General features: G+C 38.1%; 1 protein-coding gene across 1 annotated transcript in view; it reads left to right on the top strand.

The window, feature by feature from the left end:
• Positions 1 to 27,388, top strand: part of igsf3 (immunoglobulin superfamily, member 3) — a 183,411-nt gene that overhangs the window by 137,070 nt on the left and 18,953 nt on the right. The window contains exon 6 of the mRNA XM_055214429.2: positions 5,069 to 5,476. Coding sequence (XP_055070404.1) covers positions 5,069 to 5,476 — 408 coding nt within the window. The remainder of the gene's footprint in view (positions 1 to 5,068; positions 5,477 to 27,388) is intronic.

Raw genomic sequence — 27,388 nt, 5'->3', positions numbered from 1 at the left:
TGAACCTACTTCAGACCAACCCCTTATTGATTTGCGCCTGGCGCAAGAGTTATTTCTCCCGCCGGGAAAATAGCAACAGCAACTTGCGCTTTGCGCTTCGCACTTGCGTTTCAGATCGTGAAAATAGGGCCCAAAATAATGTTGTTTTTAGCAATGAAATAGGTGCTCTTTAATATGTTTTGTTTATTCAAATTCTAAGTTTGAGATTTTATTTTATGTCATGAACCTACACAAAATAGGATAGCACATGGCGAAACGTTTGAGTACCACTGATTCAACTAGAAATCAAAATTAACTTATTGTCCCTGTTTCAAGTCCAAAATGGTCTTTGGTGGAATTATTTTATAGCATTTAGTGTTTACATGATATACCAGTTACTTTTTACCATTAAAATGTCCTAAGCTTAAGCCCTGTCTTGTAATATGACAAGCAAAGTCAGATTATTTCCTAAAACCAACAAGAGTCAGAACAGACTTTACACTGAAGGAAAACTGATAGCTCGGTCCATAAATAATAAAGGCCCTTGATTTGTTGGAGTAGGAACTTTTGTTTGCCCAAAAGCTCTCATGTTATGTATTTATATAAAGACTCTTTTTCGGTTTGTATCTTGCAGTCTTTCCCTCAGGAGAATATGCCATTGATTATGACTCCCTGTTGTCTTCAGAGAAAGGCAGGATGGAATGAAATATAGTTCCTGATCATGTTTACAAGGAAGTGAAGCACGTAGATCCATCAGAACATGAAAGATATATGTCTAACATCAGTGAGCTCTCTCTCTCCCCTGCAGTATTTATTTCTATCTCGTATCACTCCCTGTAAGCACCCTATCATTCTTTTAAGATCTATGAGCCACATGCCTTGTCAGTATTTTTCAGTCGTCCTCTGTTCGTTTGACCTTTTCATTACTTCCAGATCTGATAATTATTAAAGTAACTATCAATAAATGTTGAAGTACTCAGTATTTATGTGCTGTTATATCGCTTGTCTGTATGATACAGTGGTTAATCCTACTTTGGTTTCATTTTGGCTTATGAATAATATCGAGATTGTGTCATATCTGTCCTGATATACAGTATAACTGTACTTTTGCTCATTTGATTATTGCCTAAATAACATCCAGCAGAGTGGATTTCCTTTTTACTCCTAGCAGGATTGCGTGTGCTCAATAACTGTGGGATATGTGTGTGTAATCTGCTTTTGGCTGCATTCCGATGTTGCTGCCTGTAGGATTGTGTTGGCGTACAGGTCACCTTGTCCAAATTTTGTCAAAATAAAACACTAGGCTAGCTCTGCCATTCTTAAGCTTTGCTTTATCAAGCCAAACAAGCTTCTGCTTGGGTTTCTCAGCACAGCGAATATCTAAACTCTGGGGTTTTTCTAAGCTTAGAGACACATAAAAGGGAAACACCAACAAAATATCAAAATTACCCCATGATTTACTTAGAAACATACTGTATGTATCTTTCAGATAAGCACATTTGAAGTTATTTTAGTAAATGTCCTTGCTTCCAGTTTTATAATGGTAGAAAACAAGAATCAGGGAACAACTTTTGACTTTAACCTTTAAAGCATCACCCCACCCTATTGAGTTAAATCTACACTCTTGGAGCTTTCAAACAATATACAGTTTGCCATGATTAGATAAGAATTCATATGCAAACATTGAAGTAAATGTAGTGGTCCTGCTGGTGGGACAGTGACATTTAGCAGAAAATAAATGTTTTGAGGCACACTCTCTTTATAAATGAATCAGTTACTCTCCCTAAATAATTTATTTTATAAAATACTGTTGAAATGTCTATTCTGGAGGCTTAGACCTTTCCAACGATATATAGTTTGTAGTGATAGATTAAAATTTACATCAACAATATTAATGCAAACTTAGGTGTCCCGTATTCGGGACGGCGACGCTCAACAGTTTAAACCCCAAAAAATGCATCCATCCTTATGCTGCGTTCAGACCAGCCACGGTAGAGGCAGGGCTCCAGACTAACTTTTTTCACTAGGAGCACAGAAAATTTAGGGGCAGAGACCGTAAATCCATACCATAAATACTTTGATGATAGATGCAGAAAGTACAATGTGCTGTTTCAAATTCAGTGTCACATCACAAAAAAAAGTCAAATTTACTGGTCGCACATGTGCGACTGGATGTAAAATTCAGTGCCACACTCTCAAATTTTGGTGGCAGTCTGGAGCCCTGAGAGGCGTCAAGCGCGAGTGATTTCAATGTTAAGTCAACGTGAAGGCGCATTGACGCGTGTCTGGGGGTCTCACGGCGCGAATGAGGCATTTAGTGCGGCGTGGTAAGTGCGATTCCGCCTCATTCGTGTGTCTAGTTCGCTCAAATGGCGCGAATTGAGCGTTGCCGCTGCAAACGTAGGTTGAAAATTTTTTACTTTGGCGGAAAAAAGGCGCTGCGTTAACCAATCAGAAGCTTGCTCTAGTAGTGACGTGATTACAGAAAGCAAGCAGAGTTGCAGAAGCCCCTCCCATGACGAGAATTTCCACGTCAATGTTTCGATGACTAGAATTTCATGCGCGGCTTTCATGTGCGAATAAAGCGAGTACACTAAACATTTTCAAGCGACAAACTAGACGCGATTTTGATGCCTCAAACGCGGCTGATGTGAACCCACGGTTACATCATCCATCACAGAAGTAATCCACACAACTCCAAGCGATTTTGTAAGAAAAATATACATATTTCAAACTTCAAAACTGTACTAAATAGACGCCATCTTGGACTTTCATCTTGGAGTTTTAGCATAGTGAGCATCCGTTGCCATGGGCACATTGCACAGTGACTCCAAGATGACGTAAATATAGGAATCTAGTTAGTATAGTTTATAAAGTTTAAAATATGGATATTTTTCTTACAAAATCACATTGATTACCTGCAAAAGACCCCTTGGAGCCTGTGTGTATTCTTGGATCCCTGTTTTCTACCGTTATAAGCTTGGAAAAGCAAGGGCATTTACTAAAATAACCCCAAATGTGTTCATCTGAAAGATGATGACATCTGTATCTCGGATTGCTTGAGGGTGAGTTCATCATGGGGTAATTTTGATATTTGACTGGAGTATTGCTTAAACTGATTAACATGAACACATAGTTGCTTTAACCTGATAAGGAACACTGTGCCGTACACGGTACACCCCCTCCCTTGCACGTGAGGCTGCATTACGTCATTGTAACTTTGAAGCATTAAATCTTCAAAATATACGGTCATGCGGCACATCGTTGGAAAGCTTAGATTTTACGGATTTCATTAAGTGCACACACAAAGCATAATATGATTTTTAGCAGTCATAAAACTGTAATCTAGTTGCTAGTTACCTGAACCGGGCAGCGCCGACATAGGATATTTACTTGCCTTCAAAATCTTCCCTTTATCCGCTTCAGTGAAATTGTCCAAAACAAATTGTTCATAAATCCCCAAAAGTCCAAGGAAATGGAAAATCCAAGCCTTTTAATCCAAAACGATTTGTTCATCTCACAATCTTGACGTTTCTGACCGAATTACGATATAAATAGTGTATACAATTAGTTCACTAACGGACATTCGTTCGAATCTCACTTTTCATTCACGATTTATAATGAATATATTCGGATGTCACGTTTATTGTGCAACGTCTGAGGAACAAATACGTCCCCTTGTGGAATTTCAGCCAATCCAAGAGGCTACAGTGATGGCAACATCTTATTTTACTACGCTCCTACTTTAAAAGATTATTTGCATCATTGAAAGACACAAAGTTTCTTCATACATAATTTCACCCCTCGACTCCTGCCGGACCCTGTGGTCCTACTGAGAGCTGAGGGAAGCCCGGTGGGTGTAAACTTGATCCCTGCTTCGGTACAGAAGCATGGCACCATTAGGTCACTAGCAGGCAGGGTGGGAATCGATTTCACCATCTTCAGGGCACCAGCTGCTATCAACTGTATAACGTACAAACGCTCCGTAGTAGCCAAATGGCGTTTTCCCTTTCACCCGGAAAACCTTTCCAATTCCAGAAATCCGATCCAGAAATCTGCCCCATATTTAAGGTCGGATAGGAAAAGACAGCCGGGCATTCCCTCGTAATGAGATTTCTTTCCATGACCTTGTACAGTGTGAGCAATGCAGATGTAAATTGTCGTTGAAGGGTTTGCCAGTAGGAAATCGCCTGGGAAATGGGCTTGTTGTCTATAAATTCACAGACGCTTCAGTATCAGCTGTGAATTAACAAATTAAGCCATCCCGAGTTTTATTTACTCACTGCATGACAGGCTCGGGCATAGGGGCAGTTGCCTCCAGCAAATCAGACCGTTCTGTCTTTCTGCTGTTAAGAAAATTAAGAGCTGGTTCCACAGCAGGAGAGACGCAAGCTTTGAACAGCAATGCAATTATAAAGACTTGTGCGAGAGCATAAGCATACAAAAACTAGATTGGCATTTTGTCAGTGAAATACTGGTGCTTGAAAGGCAGTATAAAAGAGAGAGAAATTAATAGTTCACCCATAATTTATCCTAGATGTTTATGAGACAAACTAGTAATTTTATATTAAAATGTCATTAAGTTACTTTCTTATATGGGAGCCATGATGATATGTATGCAACGAAGACAAGACCAATCACAATTCACTATGCAAAAGGTCCAATTGCAATTGTATATGCAAATAGGATGATGATGCATTCATGTGCAGAAATTAGAAATTTCCTACTTTCCATTTCTGAAAAGTTTTTTTTGTCAGATTCAGGTGTTTGTTTTGTAAAAATTTGGGAATCATGGAGATGATAAGGTTGCCTTTGGATTCATACTAGATTTTAACAATAAGGCAAGGAAATAAAGCTGCTAGTCACCACAGCAATCGGTCTTCCCTCTGCCAAGTTTATGACCCGCTTAACTTGGAAACTCGGGAATCAAAAAGATCTCTGAGTTTCCCAGTCATAAATATGACTCGAAATGCCAGTCATGGCCAGTTTACGACTTGGAAACCTATATTTACGATGACACCCGAAGGCAGCATTACACTCAAGAAATTACACATCTCACCACTCTCTTCTTTTTTTGTTCCCCCAACAGAATCTGTCTTCTTCGTCTCTGCATCCTCCCGTACGCCCAGTGTGACATTTGGAGATTCGTTTGATCTACAGTGCATCGTGAAGCCGCGGCACAATCCCAACGTCCCTGCTTCAGTCACATGGCGCTTCCAGCCAGCAGAGGGCGATGGAGAGTTTCGGGATTTGGTGACTTTTACTCGTGATGGCACTCTGCAATGGGGCGAGCAGCTGCTGGGCCTCGGCACACGAACCACGGTGGATCGTACGGCCACCAACACCAACTTTCGCCTCAGCGTCACCCGAGCCGGACGCAAGGAGGCCGGAACGTATCAATGCGCTGCCCTGCTCTATCGGAGGAATTACGATGGCAACTGGAGCACAGTGGCCAACCGCACCTCCAACCTGCTGGGCATCAGTGTACTGCAGCCTGGTGAGTCTAAAAATGGCAACAAACGCAGGAAAGGTGCTTGTAAGCTACCTCACTGCTTGAAAAAAGGCAAGAGAAAACCATGACTGTACTGATGACACTGAATTAGAGTTTCTCAACCAGGGTTTGTATTACCAAACTCATGGCTTATTTTCCAATTTTAAAATATAGCATAAATGCTACAAGGAACCACTAATGATGATTTTAACTTTGTCAGTGCACAAATAAAGATTTCACTGCTAATTCACCATGTTGTGGTCTGGCCTAGTTTCACAACTTGCACCTTTCCTCTATTCACATTCTCTGCTTCTTATGTTTTGTGTGTTATGAGATATTGGTCTCTCTGTGCTCGTAAGAGTAATTGGAACTGCTATGATGTGTGTGTGTGTGTGTGTGTGTGTGTGTGTGTGTGTGTGTGCGCGCGCGCAGCTGGGGGAGACCCTTCTAATGGCTTTGAGTGCAAAGGAAAGAGGTTGTTAATATCCTCCACACCAAAGAGATTACAGAAAAATATGAAGAGGGGAATGATGTGGGGTGGGGGTTGTCTGAGGTAAAGAGAGAGTCATTAGAGCAAAAATTGGATTGGAGCTCATTAAATAAACTCTCTCTGGACTTCAGTCCCAAGAGCGGACAATGTCATTCCCAAAAGGCAGGCCCTCTCACAGACCTGACACACATATACATTTACGTCAATTCTAAATATGCTTTATAAATACCTATAATAAACCAACAATCTTTTTATTAATATCGCACACTTTAATAAACCATTTGATTTAAACACTTTTTGCTCTTTGCTTATACCTCCCAAAGTCAAATGACTTTTGTTTTCTATTAATAATAGCATATGGGTGATTCCCACGAAATCCAGATTTAGAAGGTGTCCAGCATCAGAATTTTTTTAAGCCCTTGAAGACAATTTTTTTGCACATATAAGATTAAGGTCTGAACTTACTATAACCATTATTTTTAGAGGATTTAAAGAATATTTCTTACATTTTTTTAGATTATCATTATAAAAAATGATCATTACCGCAACATGACATTACATTAAATATATGCATTTACAAACTAATGTTTCGGTAATGAGAACTAAAAAGTTGTCTAGGTACTATGACAAACAAAATTTCAACTTTTATCTGGAGAGAAAAAATAAGAACTGCTTACCTGGTAGCCATCTTGAGTGTCACAGTCAATTATGTCCCTTCCAACAATTTTTTTTTTTTGAAAATGTTAGTTCCTTGAGGGCTTAAACAATGATTGAAAATTGTTGCGGAGGATGAGAAAATTGGTCTTGGACACATTTATATTCCTTATTATTGTCTCTACATTTACCAATGATCACCAAATACCACATGCATCTTTACTGTAAATGTTTATAGTATAACATGCACTGGAGCTTTTTATTTTTTTGATTTTTTTATTATAAATATTTCCATGTCAAAGAACCCAAATCCAGTCATGGACACGTTGCGGTAATGACAATTTCCCCCTTAAATGTGGAAAAAAAAACAAAATTGGTTTGTATGATGTCATTTGAAATCATGTGCAAAATAGTACATGAAGAGATGTTTGTAACTGTATGCTTCTTATTTTGATACTCTTACTTTGGATTTACTTTTTTATCAAAATGTTTCTAGTCTAATTTCGCGAGAATCACCCATATGTATACAGTAATGTTGTTTGTTTGAATCTCTTATAAAAATGAATCGAAGGAAACATTTTGGATGTTAAAGTTAAAATGTGTACCGTGTGTGAGGGATTAAAGCTGAAACGCACAGCTTTTCTTCACTCAATAAGTCCTAGCTTTCTTATTAACCCGAGCTGTAGTGCACCTGATCCCAAACACCACATTGTTGCTGAGGCAGTTCATCTCCATAGAGCCCATTGGCATGGAAACACACTTGCCATGTGCTGAGCAATGGTCTCTGTGCGACATATAGTACAGCGGGACCTAGTTTATCCTCTATGTACTTTTGAGCTGACCTTATTTGTCACCTAGACTGTACACTCAATGAAGTTGATTTTCGAAATTAAACCCCTTCGTTTAAATCAGCGGAGGGACAGCAGGAGCGCATGGCTCCGAGACAGCACCGGAGGGGTAACATGCTCTGTTTTACCCCTCGGGCCTGCTCCCTGCCCTCTGGCACAACACAATTCAGTGCATCCCGCTGGAGAGTTCCTTAGAGATACAGTAGCTCACTCCAGCCTGGGGTTCCCTTTTTGCAAAGCATAGCTAAGCAGGATGTGATTTTTTTGCTTTTTTGTTTGCTTTTCGCAAGATATTAGAAAATCGATTATGTTAACATTACACTGTTGCTGGAATCACATCCATTTAGTCATTATTATGCGGTATGCTCACTTCCTGATATCAAAAGCTGAAATAGTTTTGCTTGGCCACATTTCTCTTTTTTAGAAGTGCTGTTCAAAGTGAAGTGAAAGATGTTGAGGATGCAGTGGCAGGGTGCGAGCTCACGATCCTGTGAGCTCCTTTGCCTTTCATCACCATGTCTAACTTCCTACCGAGCTGTCTTAACACATTGATGTCTGTAGACAGGAAGTTCTACCTGATACTGAGAAATCAGAGCTGCATTGCCTTAAGGCTTTGTTCCAACTAGGATTATACAGAAAGTATCAAGCTTAAGTTGGAAGGTATTTGTAGGAAGTTGACATATAATGCATTGTGTCATGTCATTGTGTTGTTCAAAATCTCGAAAATAAATATGCATATTAGAAATGTCAGAAGTATTTTATTTCAGTACCAGGTTGTAACTTTTTGCTTAATTTGTATTTTTGTTCTGTTTGTTGCATTTGTTTCTTTTTTTGTTTAATTGTTTAGCGTTTTATCACTGTATCCGGTGTTTACTATTTGCAAAATGTAGTATGGTATGCAGTCTGTTTAATACACAGTTTGTATATGGGTGATTCTCATGAAAACTTGGTTTTAAAAATGTCAAGCATGAAAATGTAAAAATTGCTTAAATTTACTTTCCCAACAGACATTGAAAAACAAAGTCTGGAGTAAATGGGAACATTAATTTAAAAACTTTTACTTATCATTTAACACTTTTCGTAACATAATTTAAAAAATTAGTCCTAAAAAATCTCATTACCGCAACATGACAAACCTGAAAGAACATAATTTGGAGATTCTGCACATGCATTTAAAATCAAAGTATTATGCTTCTATTAATTAAATTAACATTTAATAAGCATCTGTTGCGGTAATGATAATCAAAATGTCGTGTAAGCATTCTGACAAGACAATATTTCAAATTAACTGTAAAAAAATGATCTTACCTGGTAGCCATCTTGAAGTAACTGGTCCATGTGCTTGGTCACTCAAAATCAAACTTTATTAAAATTCTGTATGTGTGCTTAAACTGTTCTCAAAAAGTGTTGCGGAGGATGAGAACATGAGGCATGGACACATCATTTTCCTAATTTTTCTTCATTATTATTATACATGAATATTCAGTAAATATTTTTTTTGTCATCTAAAGTAGTCTAGCAAAACATCCATTTATTTTTTTTCTTAATATTTTTGTGTTAATTTGATTAAATTACAACATAACGCATGTTCAAACACAGCCGGACACATTGCGGTAATGAGAATTTCAGCAGAAAATGAGATAAAATTTACAATTATAAATTCTTATGTTGAAATCACACATTGTGCAAGGTAGAACACAGTATTGTGTTAATTCTGATGCTTTTTAATGTTACTATATTACTCATTTTAAAGCTAAAATCATTAGTGCCGTGGTGTTTCAATGGTTTCGTGAGAATCACCCATATACAATAACAATTACCTATAATCCACTGTTTATTTGGAATTAGGTAGCAAAGATTAGCCTGGGAAAACCCAGACAACTTCCGGCAAATATAGATTTGCTCTGCAAGTAGTCTGGCAAAGAGGCCATTCAAGTCATTTCTAATGCCGAGAAATCGCGGCACCAATCGGAAACGTTGGGGCAGGCTTAACACGATGACGACAGCGCAGCGACGGTGAAGCAGATTCTGTATTACAAAGATGGATGCCGCCATGGAACATCACTCATTTGAATCAGCTATCCCGCCTGTTTTAAGCGACTTAAACTTTTCCTTTTTGTTAAAACCCGAGCAAAGAATAACACTCGAAGCCTTTATATCTAAAAAAGATGTTATCGCTGTCTTACCGACTGGATCCAGCAAAAGTCTGATATATCTCTGCATACGTCCTCTCCTTCATCGCTGTGATTTGGTTTTAGGTCTATCCAATTGGACATAGAGGCATTTGAGAGACGTACGTTGGTGAAGCCCCTTTGGAAATGATTTGTCTATAAAGCTTTGCCAGACCATAACTCAGTTACTTCTGAGAATGGTCTGGTTTTAACCAGGCTAAGCAAAGATGGAATTCAATCTTTGAATCTGCATCAACAGCAGACATGACATTGGTGTCAGTGGGCAGTCATAGGCTGCAGTTTTTTAGTAAAGCATGTGACCAGAGTGACACCAATGACTACTCATGTGTAAACAAGTTTCACCTTCCTCCCCTTTTAACACTGTCTTCACAGTCATTTCTGTCTAGCACAAATCATTAAATTCGTTCTTTCATGTTATTGAGGGAAGAAGATGCAGTATCTCCTATAATCTCCTATAATCTTTCTAATTTCCTAACATATAATTTTACATGTTATTGCATTTAAGTGTAGTTGTGTAATAGTTTAGTATAGCAGATTGCCTGATTATCCACATTTCTGCACTTTCTCAAAAGCCAGAGATAGACAGAAGGCACTTTGTGGCAATATGATCTGACCTTTCCCATTGGAAATCTCAGCCTCCCAGCATTAGCAAACATCGTCAGAGTTTTTAGAAGAATGTAGAGTTTTAAGACTTTTAATGGAACCAAAGATATAAAAATCAATCAGTTTCAATTTCTTACATTTTCATGCATTTCACACTCAGGCGCTTTTAGCCAAAGTGACTTGAAATTAATTCCTCAAATGCATTATAAGTCTCATAATATAATTTTGAGACTATAGGAGCCACAAAGCTTAATTTCATTTATTGATTTCACACCGATTTCAATCTTTCACATGACCTTACTCAGTCAATATATAAAGATATCAAGAAAATACTTTCACAGAACATTCTTTACATTATGTAGTATGATTATGTAGAAAACAGTAAATCACAAAGAAATGACTTTAGCTGGGTTTTCACATGCAGGATCATATATGTTCCATAGGAATCAAAGAATCGTAGAAATGTATTTTTATTTTATTTATTTGTGCATTTGGCAGATGCTTTTATTTAAGGGACTTACTGTGCATTACAAGCTATAATTTTTTATCAGTACTTTTGTTCCCATGACCTTTTGCGCTGCAAACGCAATGCTCTACCACTGAGCTAGGAACTTTTGCGTATGTGTTACTAACAAAACTGAGCTGTGGGAACAGATTATAGACAGTTTCAGCAGTAACAACATAAACAAACGGCTTTCGTGGTCATCACGTAACTTCTGGTAAACTCCGCTATGAATAAATAACAACAAAGTCCTTTTACAGTAGTTTATTTATATAACAAGCAAAATAAACAACACGTAGATTACCTAGGAAACCAAAACATTTGTTATTTTGATGAGGTATTTGTTCAAAAGTTCAGTTTAGCAACTAGTCAGACCATTAAAAAACCTGAAACCGGAAGTAAAGTTCTGACCAGACGCTTAACTACGACAATGCACGTGTGTCCGACAAAACGGTCTATACAGTGGTGACTCTTAAATGAAGCCCATTTTGAAAATAAACAAGGAACTGTATTGCAGAAAAATTCTTACCCAGAATCATATATCTAATCAATTTACAGGGCCCCCACGGGTTATGGAATTTCTGGAATATTGTGGAATTTTAAAAGGTCTATTCCAGACATTAAAAGTCAATACATTTTTTGTCCAATTCATAGAATATTAGCGATTTTGTTTGTCGCTTTAGTTTTATTTTGCATTTATCAAAATGTCATCGGCTTGTGACGTAAAGAATGCTGTTTTTCGGGTGCAAGCCTCCACTGATTTAAAGGATTAGTCAATTTTCTTAAAAAAAATCCTGATAGTTTACTCACCACCATGTCATCCAAACTGTTGATGTCTTTCTTTGTGCAGGCGAGAAGAAATTATGTTTTTTGAGGAAACATTCCAGGATTTTTCTCATTTTAATGGACCCCAACACTTAACAGTTTTAATGCAGTTTAAAATTGCAGTTTCAAAGGACTCTAAACGATCCCAAAGAGGCATAATGGTCTTATTTAGCGAAACAATTGTCATTTTTGGCAAGACATTAAAAATGCACTTTTAAACCACAACTTCTCATCTTCCTCCGGTCCTGTGAAGCGCCAGCACGTAATACGTCACCATCTCAAGAGTTCACAGATGACATATGCGAAACTACGGCCTAGTGTTTACAAGTGTGGAGAAAGAGGACTGTTCCGACGTTGTTGTATGTCGAATGATAATAATTAATGTCTTTGTGTCAGTTTATTGTTTAAAATGGTCCACAAATGTGCGTTTCATATATGTAACGTGACCTTTCCACGGCATTACACAAATACGTAAGTCGCGCTGGCTCGTCAGAGCAAGACGAGAAGTGCGTATTTTTTATTTTTCTTGTCAAAAATGACAATCGTTTCACTAGATAAGACCCTTATGCCTCGTTTGAAATTGTTTAGAGTCCTTTGAAACTGCAATTTTAAACTGCATTAAAACTGTTACGTTTTGGGGTCCATTAAAGTCCTTTAAAATGAGAAAAATCCTGGAATGTTTTCCTCAAAAAACATAATTTCTTCTCGACTGAACAAAGAAAGACATCAAAATTTTGGATGACGTGGTGAGTAAATTATCTGGATTTTTTTTTTTTTTGGAAATGGACTAATCCTTTAAAGTGACTATAATTTAAACAGCCGTTTATTGGCATTGTTTATTCATTTCACGCATTTATGCAACATTTTTTAAAAACTCACTGTGTAGAATACATTATCAGACTCACTGCATCTCAGACATGGGTCAAGACAATTCAGCTTTTTATTCAAGGAATTTGACATTTGGCTTAGAATGGGAACTCTGTATTTAGTAACCATGCTGATTTTATTTTGAAACCCTTGTAAATATGTTAGATCTTAGGACCTCAAAATAGGAGGTTTCTTTAAAATAGCCACAGACTCCCACACCTACATGCCTTGTATTCAAAAAACAGACTTGATGACACAAACATCATGCATTTTAAAGTATTGTGCTGTTTAAGATGCAAAGCAGAGCTCTTTACTCCCCTGACTTTGTAACCTCGCCCACACAGGGGAAAAGCCAGCAGCCCGACCAACCTTCAGCATGTATTTGTGAATCAGCTTATCATCCTAAGCATTTGTTTAGTTTCTCCCATGTGTACTTTTACATTCTTTAAATCATTTAAATCGAAAAGTGTCATTCTTCAAAATATGTACCCTAAAGCCTCACAGGGGACTTTAAAATTAAGGTAAATTGCACATGTATGTCATCTCTGTTACGCCGTTTGCATTTTTGGTCGATGTTTGACGATCACACATTGTAGAGCTTCACCAGCAAACATTTCATCAACAAACAAATACAGCCCAGCTGTTGATGTTTATTTCATTGTTGACATTTCAGATGGAGTCTCAAAGTCTTTCTGCCTTTTTCTCTCTTTCTCTCTGAATGCAACGCCAATGTGATCAGTCACTGTCAGCCGGGATGTGTCGGAGCTTTTGATTGGCTGTGAATTTTTCACACAGAGAATAACGAGACCTCGTATTCTCCCACATACAGTACGAGCTCCCAGCGTGAAAGCTCATTTTAGAGAAATGTTTCACAAACTGAATGCGGGTCGTTCAATTTCTCTGTTTTATCTATTTTGCACTGGTTTACTAAATGTTAAATACTTTTGGCTAAATGTTGCAAGCTGACATTTGGGGAAACAAGTTGCGTGTAGAAAATTCTCTCCGAGAAATGGCAACGGGAGTGGAGATAATGATGTGTGAAAGCTTCATGGATCTGACTGAATGCATTATTGAGAGACATTAAATCATGTCTCCAGAAGTGCCTGTTTAATATGTATAAGGCAAAGCTCCTCGCCGCCTGAAAGTGTGAGACGGGACGGCTCAGTGTAAACGCAATAAATGAATAACTGTTGCAAGAATGGTTCGATTTGAAAACAAACACCTCCTGGTGTGGAGAAGTTAGAGGCGTGGTTTGTGTCCTTAGAGACTTTGATAAAGGCCAGTGACTGTGATAATCTGGTTTCATAAGACTGATCACATCTGCGTTCCTTTAAAGTTTTTTTGTTTATATTTAATACACGGTCCACCGCTCACATCTGGGGTTCCTCTCTGACACATGGTGTCGCAAATGTCCTTGATTTCTTGTGTTGAGAAGATGCATGGAGCCATTTCTCTCTCTTCTCACCAACCCTTTATTCTTTTCTCTGCAATTTTCTTCCACAGTTCGACTTTCATTTCACTGTAATGAATCAAAGGTCCTTTACAGTACATTAAGGGATTTCTGTGTGTTAAATGGCACGATCCACATGTCACCAAACATTCAGAACATCACAAAGAAAACAGCAGGGAGAAACCAAATGAAAAAAACTTGTTGTGCATAGTGCAAGTGTAGTATCTCTCTTGCTATGTTTTGTCCATATGCAACTCCCAAATCCCAAATGTTGTTTGGCTTCTGGGGGTTTTAAAATAGTTTTTTTTTACTGTATATTGTTTACTTTACCCACCACCCTCAATGTTTTTTCATATATAGCAGATGAGTGACTCAAACACACACTGTGGTGGTCAAATATTTATCCACTGTAGACAATATTAACAGTTAATTAAAGTAAAAGAGAATTGGTGGAGTTAATAATTTGCAAGAGATTAATTATATTAGAGATTAGTTATTAGGATAGCAGCCCTTGAATACCAATCACGCAACACATACTCCCATGATTTATAGTTGCTGTTAACCAAAGTAACGAATGCTGGCGCTGTGTCCAAAACTATGTACTGTGTACGTACAGTACTAAATTAGATGAGGTACCTACAGCTTTATCTCTATGATAGTGTGGTCTATAGAGTATAGTATGTATGGATGCATTATGAATACATTTTGGACATACTGTACTGCATCTGGCAAGTTTTTATTACCATCTGACCCATTTGTTCTATGATTGATCTATGATGTATTCAGAACAATAATTTACTTATGCTTTTCTTGATACCTAAATCACCTTAAGAGCCAGATGTCTGGGTATTTTTTTATAAATTTGAATGACTTTTTTGAATGTGGCTGCTTGTGTGGCCTCGTGATAAAGTGTCCATCGAATGCACACTTGAAAATCTAGCTGGAAGTAGTAGGTTATCTGGGTACTTTTCGAATGTTTTCGGATTTTTTTAGACATAATACTGGCCTGATTTTCACCTCTATATAGTATGAAAATAAGTGATTTCGGACACAGCTCGAGTGTTTTCTTCCTGCTGTTGCACATATTTTATATTTTCATATAAATATCTGGTAACACTTTACAATAAGGTTCATTAGTTAACTACATTAGTTAACATGAACTAATAATGAACTGCACTTATACAGCATTTATTAATATTTGTTAAGGTTAATTTCAACAATTACTAATACTTACCAAATATCTTTATTTTATTTAATATGAAAAAATAATGTACATAGCCCTATAAATGCTTTTGCAGATTAATCATACTGAATTTTATTAAAGGGCACCTATTATGCAAAATCCACTTTTACAAGGTGTTTGGACATAAATGTGTGTTTGAAAGTGTCTGAAAAGGTCTAATTAGACATGCTGTTTTGATTCTCTTGTTAATGTGACATCACAATAATAAAGCCACACCCTCAGCCACTAACTGACAGTCCTAACCTAAACTGTGTCCTATTTCGAAGGCTGCGACCTTCTAAGGACGTATTCTAATAAAGCAATAAACCCCAAGAAGCAGTGGGTTACCTGTGCATTTTATAACAGCTAAGGGGCGTTGTTAGGCATGACGCGAAGCGGAGTGCCTAAACCCCCTTAGCTGTTATAAAATGCACTGGTAACCCACTGCTTTGCGGGGTTTATGGCGTTTATAAAACGGTTACATCATATGCATAGCAGGGTTTCACAAAATAAAACACAAATAAGTTGTAATTATATTAGTACAAATATTACTCTTCCGCCAAACAAAGTAGTTCCTCAGAATCAAGTGTGGCTGCAACAGAGCGCAGTTCAGCAGTTCACAAACAACACAGACGCAGCAAAGGCACAATGAAAATATGATTAAAGACTGTGGTGTTTATTTTTATATATCAACATTCATCTAAAATATACATTAACATTTATATCGTGCAACTGTTAAAGTGATGATCAAATAATGCTTGGAAGCATGCTTAACTCTTTCCCCGTCAGCGTTTTTTTTTTTCAGTTGCCACCCAGTTTTAGTTTAATGCCTTACAGAAAAATTATCTTCTTTAAATAAACATAAAATATCAAATGAAAGAACAGTCCATCTGCTTTCCAACAACATCAAAAAACGTTTCATCCTACCTTCATTTGTTCTCTTACCAGTTATCACCTCTCAAATTTTCAGCTAAAAGCGGAGATAATTCCATTTTTGTGAAGAACTTTGTAAGAGATCAGATTCAGAGCCTGATCAAAACTTACACGTCACGCTAAATCCACCACAACGCTGTTGTGTCGAGTGAATGTCTCAGTGTTTAAGTTGGGTAAGATTGCCATCTAGTGGATTATAGCGGAAATATCAATAAGACAAAAAAAAACCTCAGAGAACGAGAACGTTTTCTCTTTATTGACGAAATGTTTTATTCATTGACATTGCAAAGGTAGAAAAATTAAAAAATGATAAAAGACTGTGGTGTTTATTTTCATAAATCAGTACGCAGCAACAGTGGCGCAGTGATACTTGTGATGCGGTCTGAACCGTGGGTTTACCGGGGTATTTTATCACGGCTTAGAACGCGTTTCAACCAATCAGAATGAAGAACCAGAACGAGCCGTTTTATAAAACAGATTGCATGACAGCAGCACGACTTGAGGCTAGTAAGGCTGCCCCTAATTCGAAAGACGCTTAAAATTAAGCCTCAAAAGACGGAAATACTCGTCAATGGCAGGGAAGCGTTTTCTCTTGATTGACGAGATATCTCGTCAATGGCGGCGAAAGAGTTAAATAGTTTAATCTACATCAACATGTCATATTTTCTAAAATAAATTAATATCATAATATATTTCTGGTTCCATATTTATTTGAATATATCAGAAACGTCTCTGCTGTGTCCCGCTGACAGGCGCAGTAGGAGCGTACAGCAGGTGACGCAAATTATGGGTCCTTCGAAGGTTAGGCCGTTTCATTTCAGTGCAATTCACGGACTTCTGAGGCTGCCATCTTCAAAGACAGAGTGCTCGCCTTTTGAGGATGCATCCTTAGAAGGTCTCAGCCCTTGAATTGGGACACATATATTGTTTCTTCCCTCAGCGAGTTTGACGCTGCCGGCCATATCTCAATAGTGAGATACTGTTTTCTCACAGGAATCGGATCTATTTTAACTATAAATGCTCATGAGGAGCAGTAGCTCATTTGCATTTAAAGGTACAGACACGAAATAGACGCATTTTAGACATAATATAACAAATGATCTGTGGGGTATTTTGGAATTTCACAAACACATTCTGAGGCTAACATTACATCTTGTAAAAATTGGTATAATAGGTGCACTTTAAAATGGCCTTTAATTTGAAGATGTACATAAAAATGCAGCTTTTTTGTAATGTAGGTTCTTTATCTCCTAAAAACAATGAAGATCTCAATTTGTACAGTAGGGATTTGATTCAGTTTGTATAGGCCGTAGGGTATTTCTGAAGGCAGGAATAGGCAATGCTATGGTGGTCTACTAAGCACGGCTGTGCCCTAAGGATAGATGCTAGGCACTCCTGTCAAACACCATCACCGCTCAAATCCGATGCCTGCCATACATCAGTGGTTCCTTCCTGAGAGAGTTTATCATTTCAAAACATAAATCTGATCTCTGCCTATCTCCAGATTGGAATAAGACGCCGTTTCTCGTGTTTTTCTCTCCAGAGCAGTTTACACTTTATTTGGAATGATGAAACAATATAACACACGCATATATTTTAAATATTTATGTAGGCTACGTTCACACACGCACACCCACACCTTCCTCCTGATGGATTTCTGTTGTAGATCCATATGCATAAGCTGTGTGGGTTGACAGAGAGAGAGCGAGAGCGTGGTTTACGTGATTCACTTTCTCAGGAGGAACCCAGCGTTAATGTCAAGGTGGACGTATGAAGTTTCCTCCCTCTTATTAAGAGTGGGTCGTTTCAGGCGTTGCTCACGTTCATTAAGTTGTCCCAATCGTGCCACTTATTGAAACCGAGCTGGCAGGTTGATGCTAAGCCTTTTGGCGTTTATATTCATCTTCCTTTTTTCTAAGCGCTAAAAGTTTTGCTTAAATTAGAGTCTTTGTGTCTTTAAGTGCAATAGAGGGAAACTCCTCTAGCTGTGATTTCATCAGAAATCCAGTGTGACTTCTCCTCCACCCGCAAACACTCGGTGCTGCATCTCGGCAGGGGTTGCAATATGATGTTCCCCTTGGTGATGCCCAACTTTATAACAGTTTTCGCATTTAAAACTGAATTTCTCTATTTAAATGCGAATATTAGGGCTCTCGTGATTGCGTTTGTGCTTTTATGGCGTGTGCGAAATGCAATAAGATTAAACACGTGTTCGTTTATGCCGATCTCAGGGGAAGCCGGCTAACCTTCCAACATTGTGACACAATCTAATCTGTGTATGGTAATACCAGTGGATCTGTCTTAATGGGGCCATTCCCAGCTCAGATTAATGAAGCAGTCAGAAGTACAATATGAAGATTTTATAGTTTCTTGGTACGAACAGGATGAGTAATGAAACAGAAACAAGATTGGTGTTGCCCTACATAGATTGCAAGACCAAAAGAAAACCACACAACTAACTTGCATATGCTTTCTTAATAAAAACCACACACATCTTTACTGTCAAAGCTGTGGGTTAGTGATAAGTGTGCATGGCTGCATGCTATGGTATGATAGTTTTGTTAGCAACCTTGGTTACCATAGTTGTAGTGTACTATGGGAATGCCAGCTGTTCCAGAAGCAGGTCAACGTAATTAGGAAAGAAAATGATAAACACTAAAAACTTTTACTGTAGTTATCAAGGCACCCATAAATCTGTTAATGTACTTTTTACTGAATGCAATAACTGCACAACACATGCTACCATATGTTTATTTATTACTGTTTCACTAACATACTATTCATCATTAATCTGCTTTATTATTACCTGTAGCTTGTTTCACATTATGTTAATCCCATGATGGCATACAGCCAGGATGTCTTGCTGTAATATATGTGTTATCAGACCTGAGGCTGTAGTTAACTCAAGCATCCTACAGTACCTTCAGGACTGTGTGTGTGTGAGACAGTAAGAAAACATTGCAGTCTGCATTAAAGAGCATGCGTTAGGTTTTAAATAGCTTTGTTATGTTTTGTTTGCCCCATCAAGCATTTAATGTGAGTACACTGCAATATCTCATTGTTTGATGTTAAGATGTTTTATGAGCTAAAAGACTAACCAAGTTACAATTAAAGAACAATCAGTGTTGGTTTCCTCAATCTGTTCTCTCTCTCTCTCTCTCTCGTGCGCGCACGCATTTTGATTTTGGTAGATCAGATCACAAGTGGATGACGCTATATACAGGTGTAAATGGGCTGTAAAACATTTTTAAGAACGTCCACTTTGTCCACATTCAGAGGCAGTAGAAATGCAAAGCTTAGGATGCAATACATTAAAGATACATATGAAGCAGTTCTCGATGCGATTCACCTCATTACTATGCACTGTGGTCCGATTTCGATCCAGTTCAATGTGATGTCATTCAATGCAGTATGATGTAATGAAAAAATATTATGCTATGCAATTTAATATGGTACAGATAGTTTTTACATATTGGATTTGTACATGAGTGTCTAAACCATTATTATTTTTTTGACTAGAGATGAGATGTTATAACTTATAAAATAAAGTTAAAATATGTAAAACTTCATTTTATAAGTTGTAGCAAGTCATCTCTTGTCGAGATAAATAATAGTAAGTTAAAATGTCTTGTAAATTTGAGTTGATTAAACAAAAAATAGGCAGCAAAGAATTTTTTTTACAGTGTAATGATATTGGACCCACTCACTTTTTCTCTAATTTAGCGCATTTGTCTGTTCACTTGTCAGAGCGCCGTCAGTCAAATCCATTCCACTAGGAATGCCCTATCAGCCTTGACTTTCCCGCTGTTGCTTCCTCAAATCCCTTCCACTTGATTTATATGGAGTCATTATAAATTAAATTCCATTTTGTGTTTTCACAACTTTCGCCAACTGTTCTCCCGCAACACGACAGCAAAGCTTTTAGGCTATAAAAGCAATTGTTTAAGAATACAAGAAAATGGCATCTACTACCAGTAAATGCTTTAGACCCGCCCACATTATATTTCGCTTCCGCCGCCCTTGGATTTGTAATTACTTGGTGGAGGATAACTCCATGTTATGCTTTATGTGACTTTCATGACACGCCTTGGTTTTCGTAGTGTTGTGATACGCCAGCAGGTTATACGTCTGCAGGACGTATCAACAGTTTAGAGAGGAGAACGCAATCTTAAAATATTGGTCACTTTCTAAATAAGTGAGCAGCCACAAAAGACACGGACTCTCCACCTATCATCTTATGTGTTATATACCAACCACAATGTTTTTACATCGGACATGACTTCTAGCACGACCCCACAATGTTCAAAGGGCAGTGCTGATTAATTGTGTTTCCCATTAAAAATGCCTGTCTGAAGTCGATTCTAAATAGCAAGGCTGCGATTCTGTGTTTCATGCACAGATTGTGCGTGTACTACAGTGTTTTGGTCAGTAAGAAGTCCTTATCAATCTAAAATCATTATGAGTCTGAGTCGTTAATAATGTGCATTTAAAAAGCAACACTCGTTAAACAAACTCATTCAAAATATTATTTATTATCATGAAAACACCTGAGACAATTTGAAGAACAGCTATATAAATATTCTTATAGACATTTACGGGAATAGTGTTTGTTATAGTACTACTTCTGTGGCACAAATGGAGTTTCTGCACGAGAGCGCCCTCTAGCATTTGGATGTGCAGGGATTTCACCGTAATTCATTAAAATTAATTTATTAATAAAACGCACATTTGCACGATTAATCGTTACAGCCCTAGTGTTCAACGCAATCTTTCATTTATAAAACTGAAGCGGCTGCTCTCCGCCTCTTTCATTTTGCCAGTGTGCGAAAGTTGCGCACGCTTATTTCATCAATTGCTCTAAAATAATATAGAAAGCTGTTATATATTCATGTACAAAACATTGTCCAGCATGTTTATTAACATAACAAGCAGCAGACTTTGACCTAATATTAGTGTTCGTAAATTAAAACCTATCAGTTCTCTTGCATGTGTTTAAACGAAATCAGAAGGACTGCCCACAGACCAAAATTTTAAACCAGGTGTAAACAGCCTCTCTTTCTTTCTCTCTCTCTCCATCTTTTCCCTTTTACCTTCTTGTTTGCATTCTGCTAGACTCTTTCTCATTAATTGTCCCGGTGTTGTTCCAACGGCCCCTGCTATACTGTAGTGTTAAGTGTCTTTAACATAAATGGGTCTTGGCAGTGACGGATCAATGCACCCCCACACCTGTCGTGGCCTGTTGGGCACCAGCCCGCCTGCCAACTGATGGTTCTCACTGTGCCCTAAATTGATACCGTCTAAATTGTCATAGAAACTGGATCACTGTCTCCCATGGATGGATCGCTGCTGTCCGTCTTCATTATGAGCAGAGTCTTCAGCTGTGCACCACAATCTTCCTTTAGGGCAAAGAGAATTCATCAACTTCTCCAACTCTCCCACAGATTCTGTTTTTCCTTTCTCAAAACCTTAGCTCCACATTCCTCTACTTCCTTACACCCACAGTCATTTGCTTCCTTCTCTGGTGAACGTCCACAATTAACATTTTTGGCGGCAGCATTATGTTACCTTCAACTTTACAGGTTGCAAATTAGTGTTAAAGGAAACAAGCAAATCTGTGTTTTGACTCCGTACGCATCCATTTACCAAAAAGACGGGTTGTACTTTTGTAATTTACTTTACTTTAAACTGACACTGCTCTTTCTACAACAAATCTTACGCATTCCTCTACGTCAAACACTCCGTCAGAGCTTTCCGCGCTGTCTCTTGAATGCACAGTGAGTCACTTCAGATTAAAAGTATTTGCTGTATGAGTAAATGCCTAGTGTGTTAGCCCCCTAAGACTTCAGTGCACAGCCTACATTCTTTCATCTACAATGCAAGATGGGGTGCTGATCAAAGTCCACACACCACAATTTCTGAGCTGTAAAAAGCTTTAAAAGTGGCCCACTTGTATTCAGTCTGACAGATAGGTTGAGAAATGTTTTAAGATCAAATTCAAAAATGTATTTAATGAATGCATCTGAGGTTCACATATCTGCAAAAGGACCATTCAGATGAATTCATGAGCGTCTAGCATGCTTTTCTTAGTGTGATATTTTGATAAAGAACAATATGCCTCTGTTGTTCACAGTCTTAAGAAACTCAAAAGCAATTTTGTGATAGCTGAATGTTAGGGTTTAATCAATGGTTGAAAATCTGAAAACCACTGACCTACTACTGTATATTCTCCAGGTTTTTCCCAAAAGGCTTTGTGTAGGGCACCTTATCTTTCTTCCAGGGCTCACAGGCTTTGAGCTCCTAATTCAATCACTAGAGCTTTGACTACTCACTTAATTTCCATCCCAGTGCCCAAGCAACAGACCTTGCTCTATGACATTCACATACACAATGGTAGATGGATAACCCACCTTTGTTTCTGGAGCATTCATATCCTAAACGATTTCGGAGGGGTTTTGGTTATTAATTAGCCTAGATGAGATGCTCAAGGTCAGGATATAACACTGTCTGCCGCTATATTCACAGAGAGACCCTTCAATACACACACAGTGGCTTTGTTCCAGACCATAGTTAGCTGTCTATGTAGCCAGTATTTTAACACATATAGGCTGTAACACAAAATCTACTTTCCATTGACCAAATGTGACCCTGTCTGTGAAATTCAGGCTAAAGTCATATGATTATGAGATTAGGAGCATCGAAGTTTGATTTCACTTTTCACCTTTGACATGATCTTAGTCAATATTGAAGATATCAAAGTTATATTTTCTTAAAATGTTCTTTACATTATGTAGTATGATTTTATGTAGAAATCCATAAATTACAAAAAATGACTTTAGCTTGGTTTTCACAAGTATGGTAACACATTTTAAAAGAAAACGCCACAGTTTTTTTAATATTTTACTATGTTCTTACCTCAACTTAGACAAATTAATACATACCTATCCTTTTTTCAATGCGTGCACTTAATCTTTGTACGGCGCGTCGTGAATGGGTTAGCATTTAGCCTAGCCCCATTCATTCCTTAGAATCCAAACAGAGATTAATTTAGAAGCCACCAAACACTTCCATATTTTCCCTATTTAAAGTCTGTTACATGAGTAGTTACACGAGTAAGTATGGTGGCACAAAATAAAACATGATTTTTTTTAGGCAGATAAAAATGAGAACTATATTATATGGCGGAAGAAAATCGAGACTCATCAGACCATGCCAACATTTTCCAGTCTGCAACTGTCCAATTTTGGTGAGCTTGTGCAAATTGTAGCCTCTTTTTCCTATTTGTAGTGGAGATGAGTGGTACCCGGTGGGGTCTTCTGCTGTTGTAACCCATCCGCCTTAAGGTTGTGCGTGTTGTGGCTTCACAAATGCTTTGCTGCATACCTCGGTTGTAACGAGTGGTTATTTCAGTCAAAGTTGCTCTTCTATCAGCTTGAATCAGTCGGCCCATTCTCCTCTGACCTCTAGCATCAAAAAGGCATTTTCATCCACAGGACTGCCACATACTGGATGTTTTTCCCTTATCACACCATTCTTTGTAAACCCTAGAAATGGTTGTGCGTGAAAATCCCAGTAACTGAGCAGATTGTGAAATGCTCAGACCGGCCCGTCTGGCACCAACAACCATCCCACTTTCAAAATTGCTTAAATCACCTTTCTTTCCCATTCTGACATTCAGTTTGGAGTTCAGGAGATTGTCTTGACCAAGACCACACCTCTAAATGCATTGAAGCTACTGCCATGTGATTGGTTGATTAGATAATTGCATTAATGAGAAATTGAACAGGTGTTCATTATAATCCTTTAGGTGAGTGTATAAACCTTTCAATCTTCAAATGCATGTTGTTATCCATCGGCAGTTTTATAAAATTAATGATGTATTTCCCCTGCACACATACATCAGCATCTGGGACGTGACGTAAACTCTCTTATGATTTAAAATTTAATCAAAACCTCAGATGTCAACTATCTTAGATGGCATTCAGACATAAGCATTATTTACATACTTGTTGGAGAATCTGAGGCAGTTTTAAAAAGAGAAGCAGAACAGTTTGTTTATTAAATGTCAATCTTCATTGAAGCTGTGCGTGAACGTATAACAGCCATGATAGGACGAAGACACAATCACAAACATTGGCAGGGTACTCCATCAGTGACAGGAAATTAGAGAGAGAGATTTAGAAGGTGTTCACACGACACAGTTTTCAAGTTTTTAATGGTGTTTTGGCCATTCAATTGCTCGTCAGTAGCATTTTGAGGGCTTGACAACGAAAACTTTTGAAATTGTGAGTTTTTTTAAAAGGTTTCCACTACTGTCTGTGGCTGTGTCTGAATAGCCCCATATAACTTCATTCACTATTCTCTACATTACTTCACTGATATAGCCCACCTGAATAAATGAAATCCAATGAGTGAATTTAGACACTGAGTGCCCCGGAAGCACTACATTTTGTGTCAAGACCATATATTATAAAAAATACGGACATGGTAGTGTCCATGACGTCATCCGTAGGTTTGTGAAGAGCCTTTTTGAAGCTAATGGTTGGCAGTAGAGTTCTCAACGGGCCTGAAAATTACAACTCGACTTTTAAAGCCCGGACCCGATGTAGCACGGCACATCAACATGAATTATCTGACCGACCCGCGGGCCGATGCAACCGCACCGTCACTTCCTTGTTGGCTTCATGATAGAGATTGGAAGGTTGCCCCTTGGTCAAGACACGAAAGTTCATGTGGCGCAGGCCTCACTGTCAGTAGGTAGCGGCAAGTCATTGAGTCATGAGTACATTTACGTGCACAGAATAAGCGGATAACTATCAAAAATTTGCTTATTATAAAAAACTGTTTTAATGTGTTTACATGCAAATTAAATAAACCGGCTATGCAGACAAATGCATCTACGTGGGACTTGGAGATTTGTCAGGTTTCTCGAAGGTAGTGACGTCATCGCCTATAGTACATAATAGTCGATCAAAAAGCCGACGGCATATCTGTCTAAAGCTATATTGTTTTATTTCTTTTCATGTCTCCAGAACCTGTAAAAATAACATCCGTTTTTATTTTCGCAGTTTCTCTGCCAACTGCTTTAATAGAGCAGAAACATTTATGCGTTACTTTGCGCTTACTTCCGCGTCTGACGTTTATCTTTCACACGCGGAGACATGCGCACATGGACAAAACCGTGAGAAAGCCGATTAAGGTGTTTACATGCCGTGCGAAATCAGGGAAATGAGCAAAAAACCACCTGTGCCGATCGGTTTTGGCATATGCCGTTTATGGGCTTTTCCCAATTAAAGAAAACCGTTTTACGCATTTACATGACCCCACGTGCTATCAGTTTATTAAGCATAATCGGCGTAAGACTGTGCATGTAAACGCACTCATTGAGTGTACATCGATTGTACACACGTTATTGTGGTGTATTATGGGATATTGAATAAGTGCAATTGATATTGTCCACTATAATTTTGGACAATACTGGAAAATGGCTGTCCCCTTAAATAATGCGTTATTTAGAGGTATAGAGAGCGGGCATGGGTGTAAAATGCAGTACAAAAAATGCAATTTTGATGTGATGTTGTGCACATGCGCATTGTGTGTTCAGACATTGTTACAGATGGGCTGGAATGCATAATACAACGCTTGAGTTGTTCTCATATATCTGTATGAATGGGGATCATTTTGACAAGATGATTGTTTATACGCAAAACAAAGGGAAAATGTTCATTTGTTGTACATTTTTGTTGTGTAAAAATACCTTTAATTTGTCAACCTGCTTAAATTCTTCATCTGTGAGTGTTTTTGACGTCTAACATTTTTGCAAGAATCAGACATCCAAAATCGAGTAGACTAGTGAAATACCACCTAGATGTGTGTACCAGTTGTTTTGCTGATTATTATGTTCATACATTTCTAACAATAAAGTGGAGATGAGGCCTGTAAGTAAATTGACATAAACATTAAGCAGATGCTGTTAGCCAGTCACAGTCTGTTTCACATACTGGCTAAGCCAAAACAAAGACATTGGTTTAAGCTAAATGTTTTTCCCTGTGCATATAAACACCTCACAATGGCCACTCATACCGACCTTGATGTACTTCATGCCCGTGCACGGCTTTCTAATGACAGACACTGTTCACATTGACCTCTCGGTGCTACTCTTGCCGTGTCACAGACAAGGACCAACACCCACTAAGTGACTCCCTGGTTGAGGATACATGTCAATGTGAGGTAGAGGTGGAGGCGTGTAGCACACATCAAGGCCTCATCTGTGGTCTATCAAGCACAGATCTACATAATTACCATAGACTTAATTATATTGTAGTAGACGGCTGGAAATCTTTCTTTATCACAAAAGAATGAGCGATGCATCAGTCTCATTAGCATAGATAGTAGGCTGCCATTATGTTTTCGTAACAGACGAAGGGCAGCGGTGTTAAAGCTCCATTCTTCTCTGCGCAGGGTGGATGTGCTTAAACTGCTCCCACCTCTCTGAAATAAAAACGCAATCTTTTTTTACTTGAATTAAACACAATTCGTGACATTTCAACTTTAATATGACACATTGCAGGGTCTGCTGCTTGGATTAGCATGCTAGGTTTGCAAGAGAGCAGGCAAGTTTAGAGGCGTAAGCTGGCTTTTGATGTGTTTGGTTACTGTTGTGTTAAATCCAGGACTTGCTTTTAATGCAGTTTCTTAAAAACTTCACTTCACAGTCTATACTTTCACTTCGTAGTAATCATTTTGGCATAGAGGTATCTACATGGTCCACTTTATACCTTGTATATAGTTTTGTTCAAAGAAGTGGTCAGGCATGAAAATAAGCATTTAGAGTACTGCTGAAACATTTGGATTTTGGGTTGTTCAGATTTCTGAATGATCGATGGACGGGTGAGTAGATAGTCTACTGTATTGACATTGTCGATCATGCATCAGGATGGATTTGAGTTTCTGCTTTGTATGTGATGTGGACACATGCGTTTCAACTTTCTATGTGGTTTATGTCGGTGGTTCTCAAACCGGGGGCCATATGATGGCCCCAGTTTTATGACATTTTATCAAATAAATAAATGTATCATAAATTCTGTGTAATTAAATCTCAGATAAATAAGGCTACTAACCAAAGAACTACATTTGTATAATTTAATGTTTTGTTTAATTCAAATATTAAGTTTTGGAAGGTTTTATGTCATAAACTTTCTTTGGGGGGGCACATAAGGATGCACCGTTTAATTGTTCCTCCTAGTATATTGTACTTTTACCTGTTGAACTCCTTTGCGAGGCAATCTTCTCTCAGGCTCTCTATTGCCTGCTCTTTCTATCTATAATAATTATA

Source organism: Misgurnus anguillicaudatus, chromosome 17 (assembly GCF_027580225.2).
Source record: "Misgurnus anguillicaudatus chromosome 17, ASM2758022v2, whole genome shotgun sequence".
In the NCBI taxonomy this organism is placed as follows: Eukaryota; Metazoa; Chordata; class Actinopteri; order Cypriniformes; family Cobitidae; genus Misgurnus; species Misgurnus anguillicaudatus.
The sequence above is the reverse complement of the archived record's forward strand: the minus strand, read 5'-3'. Positions and strand labels throughout refer to the sequence as shown.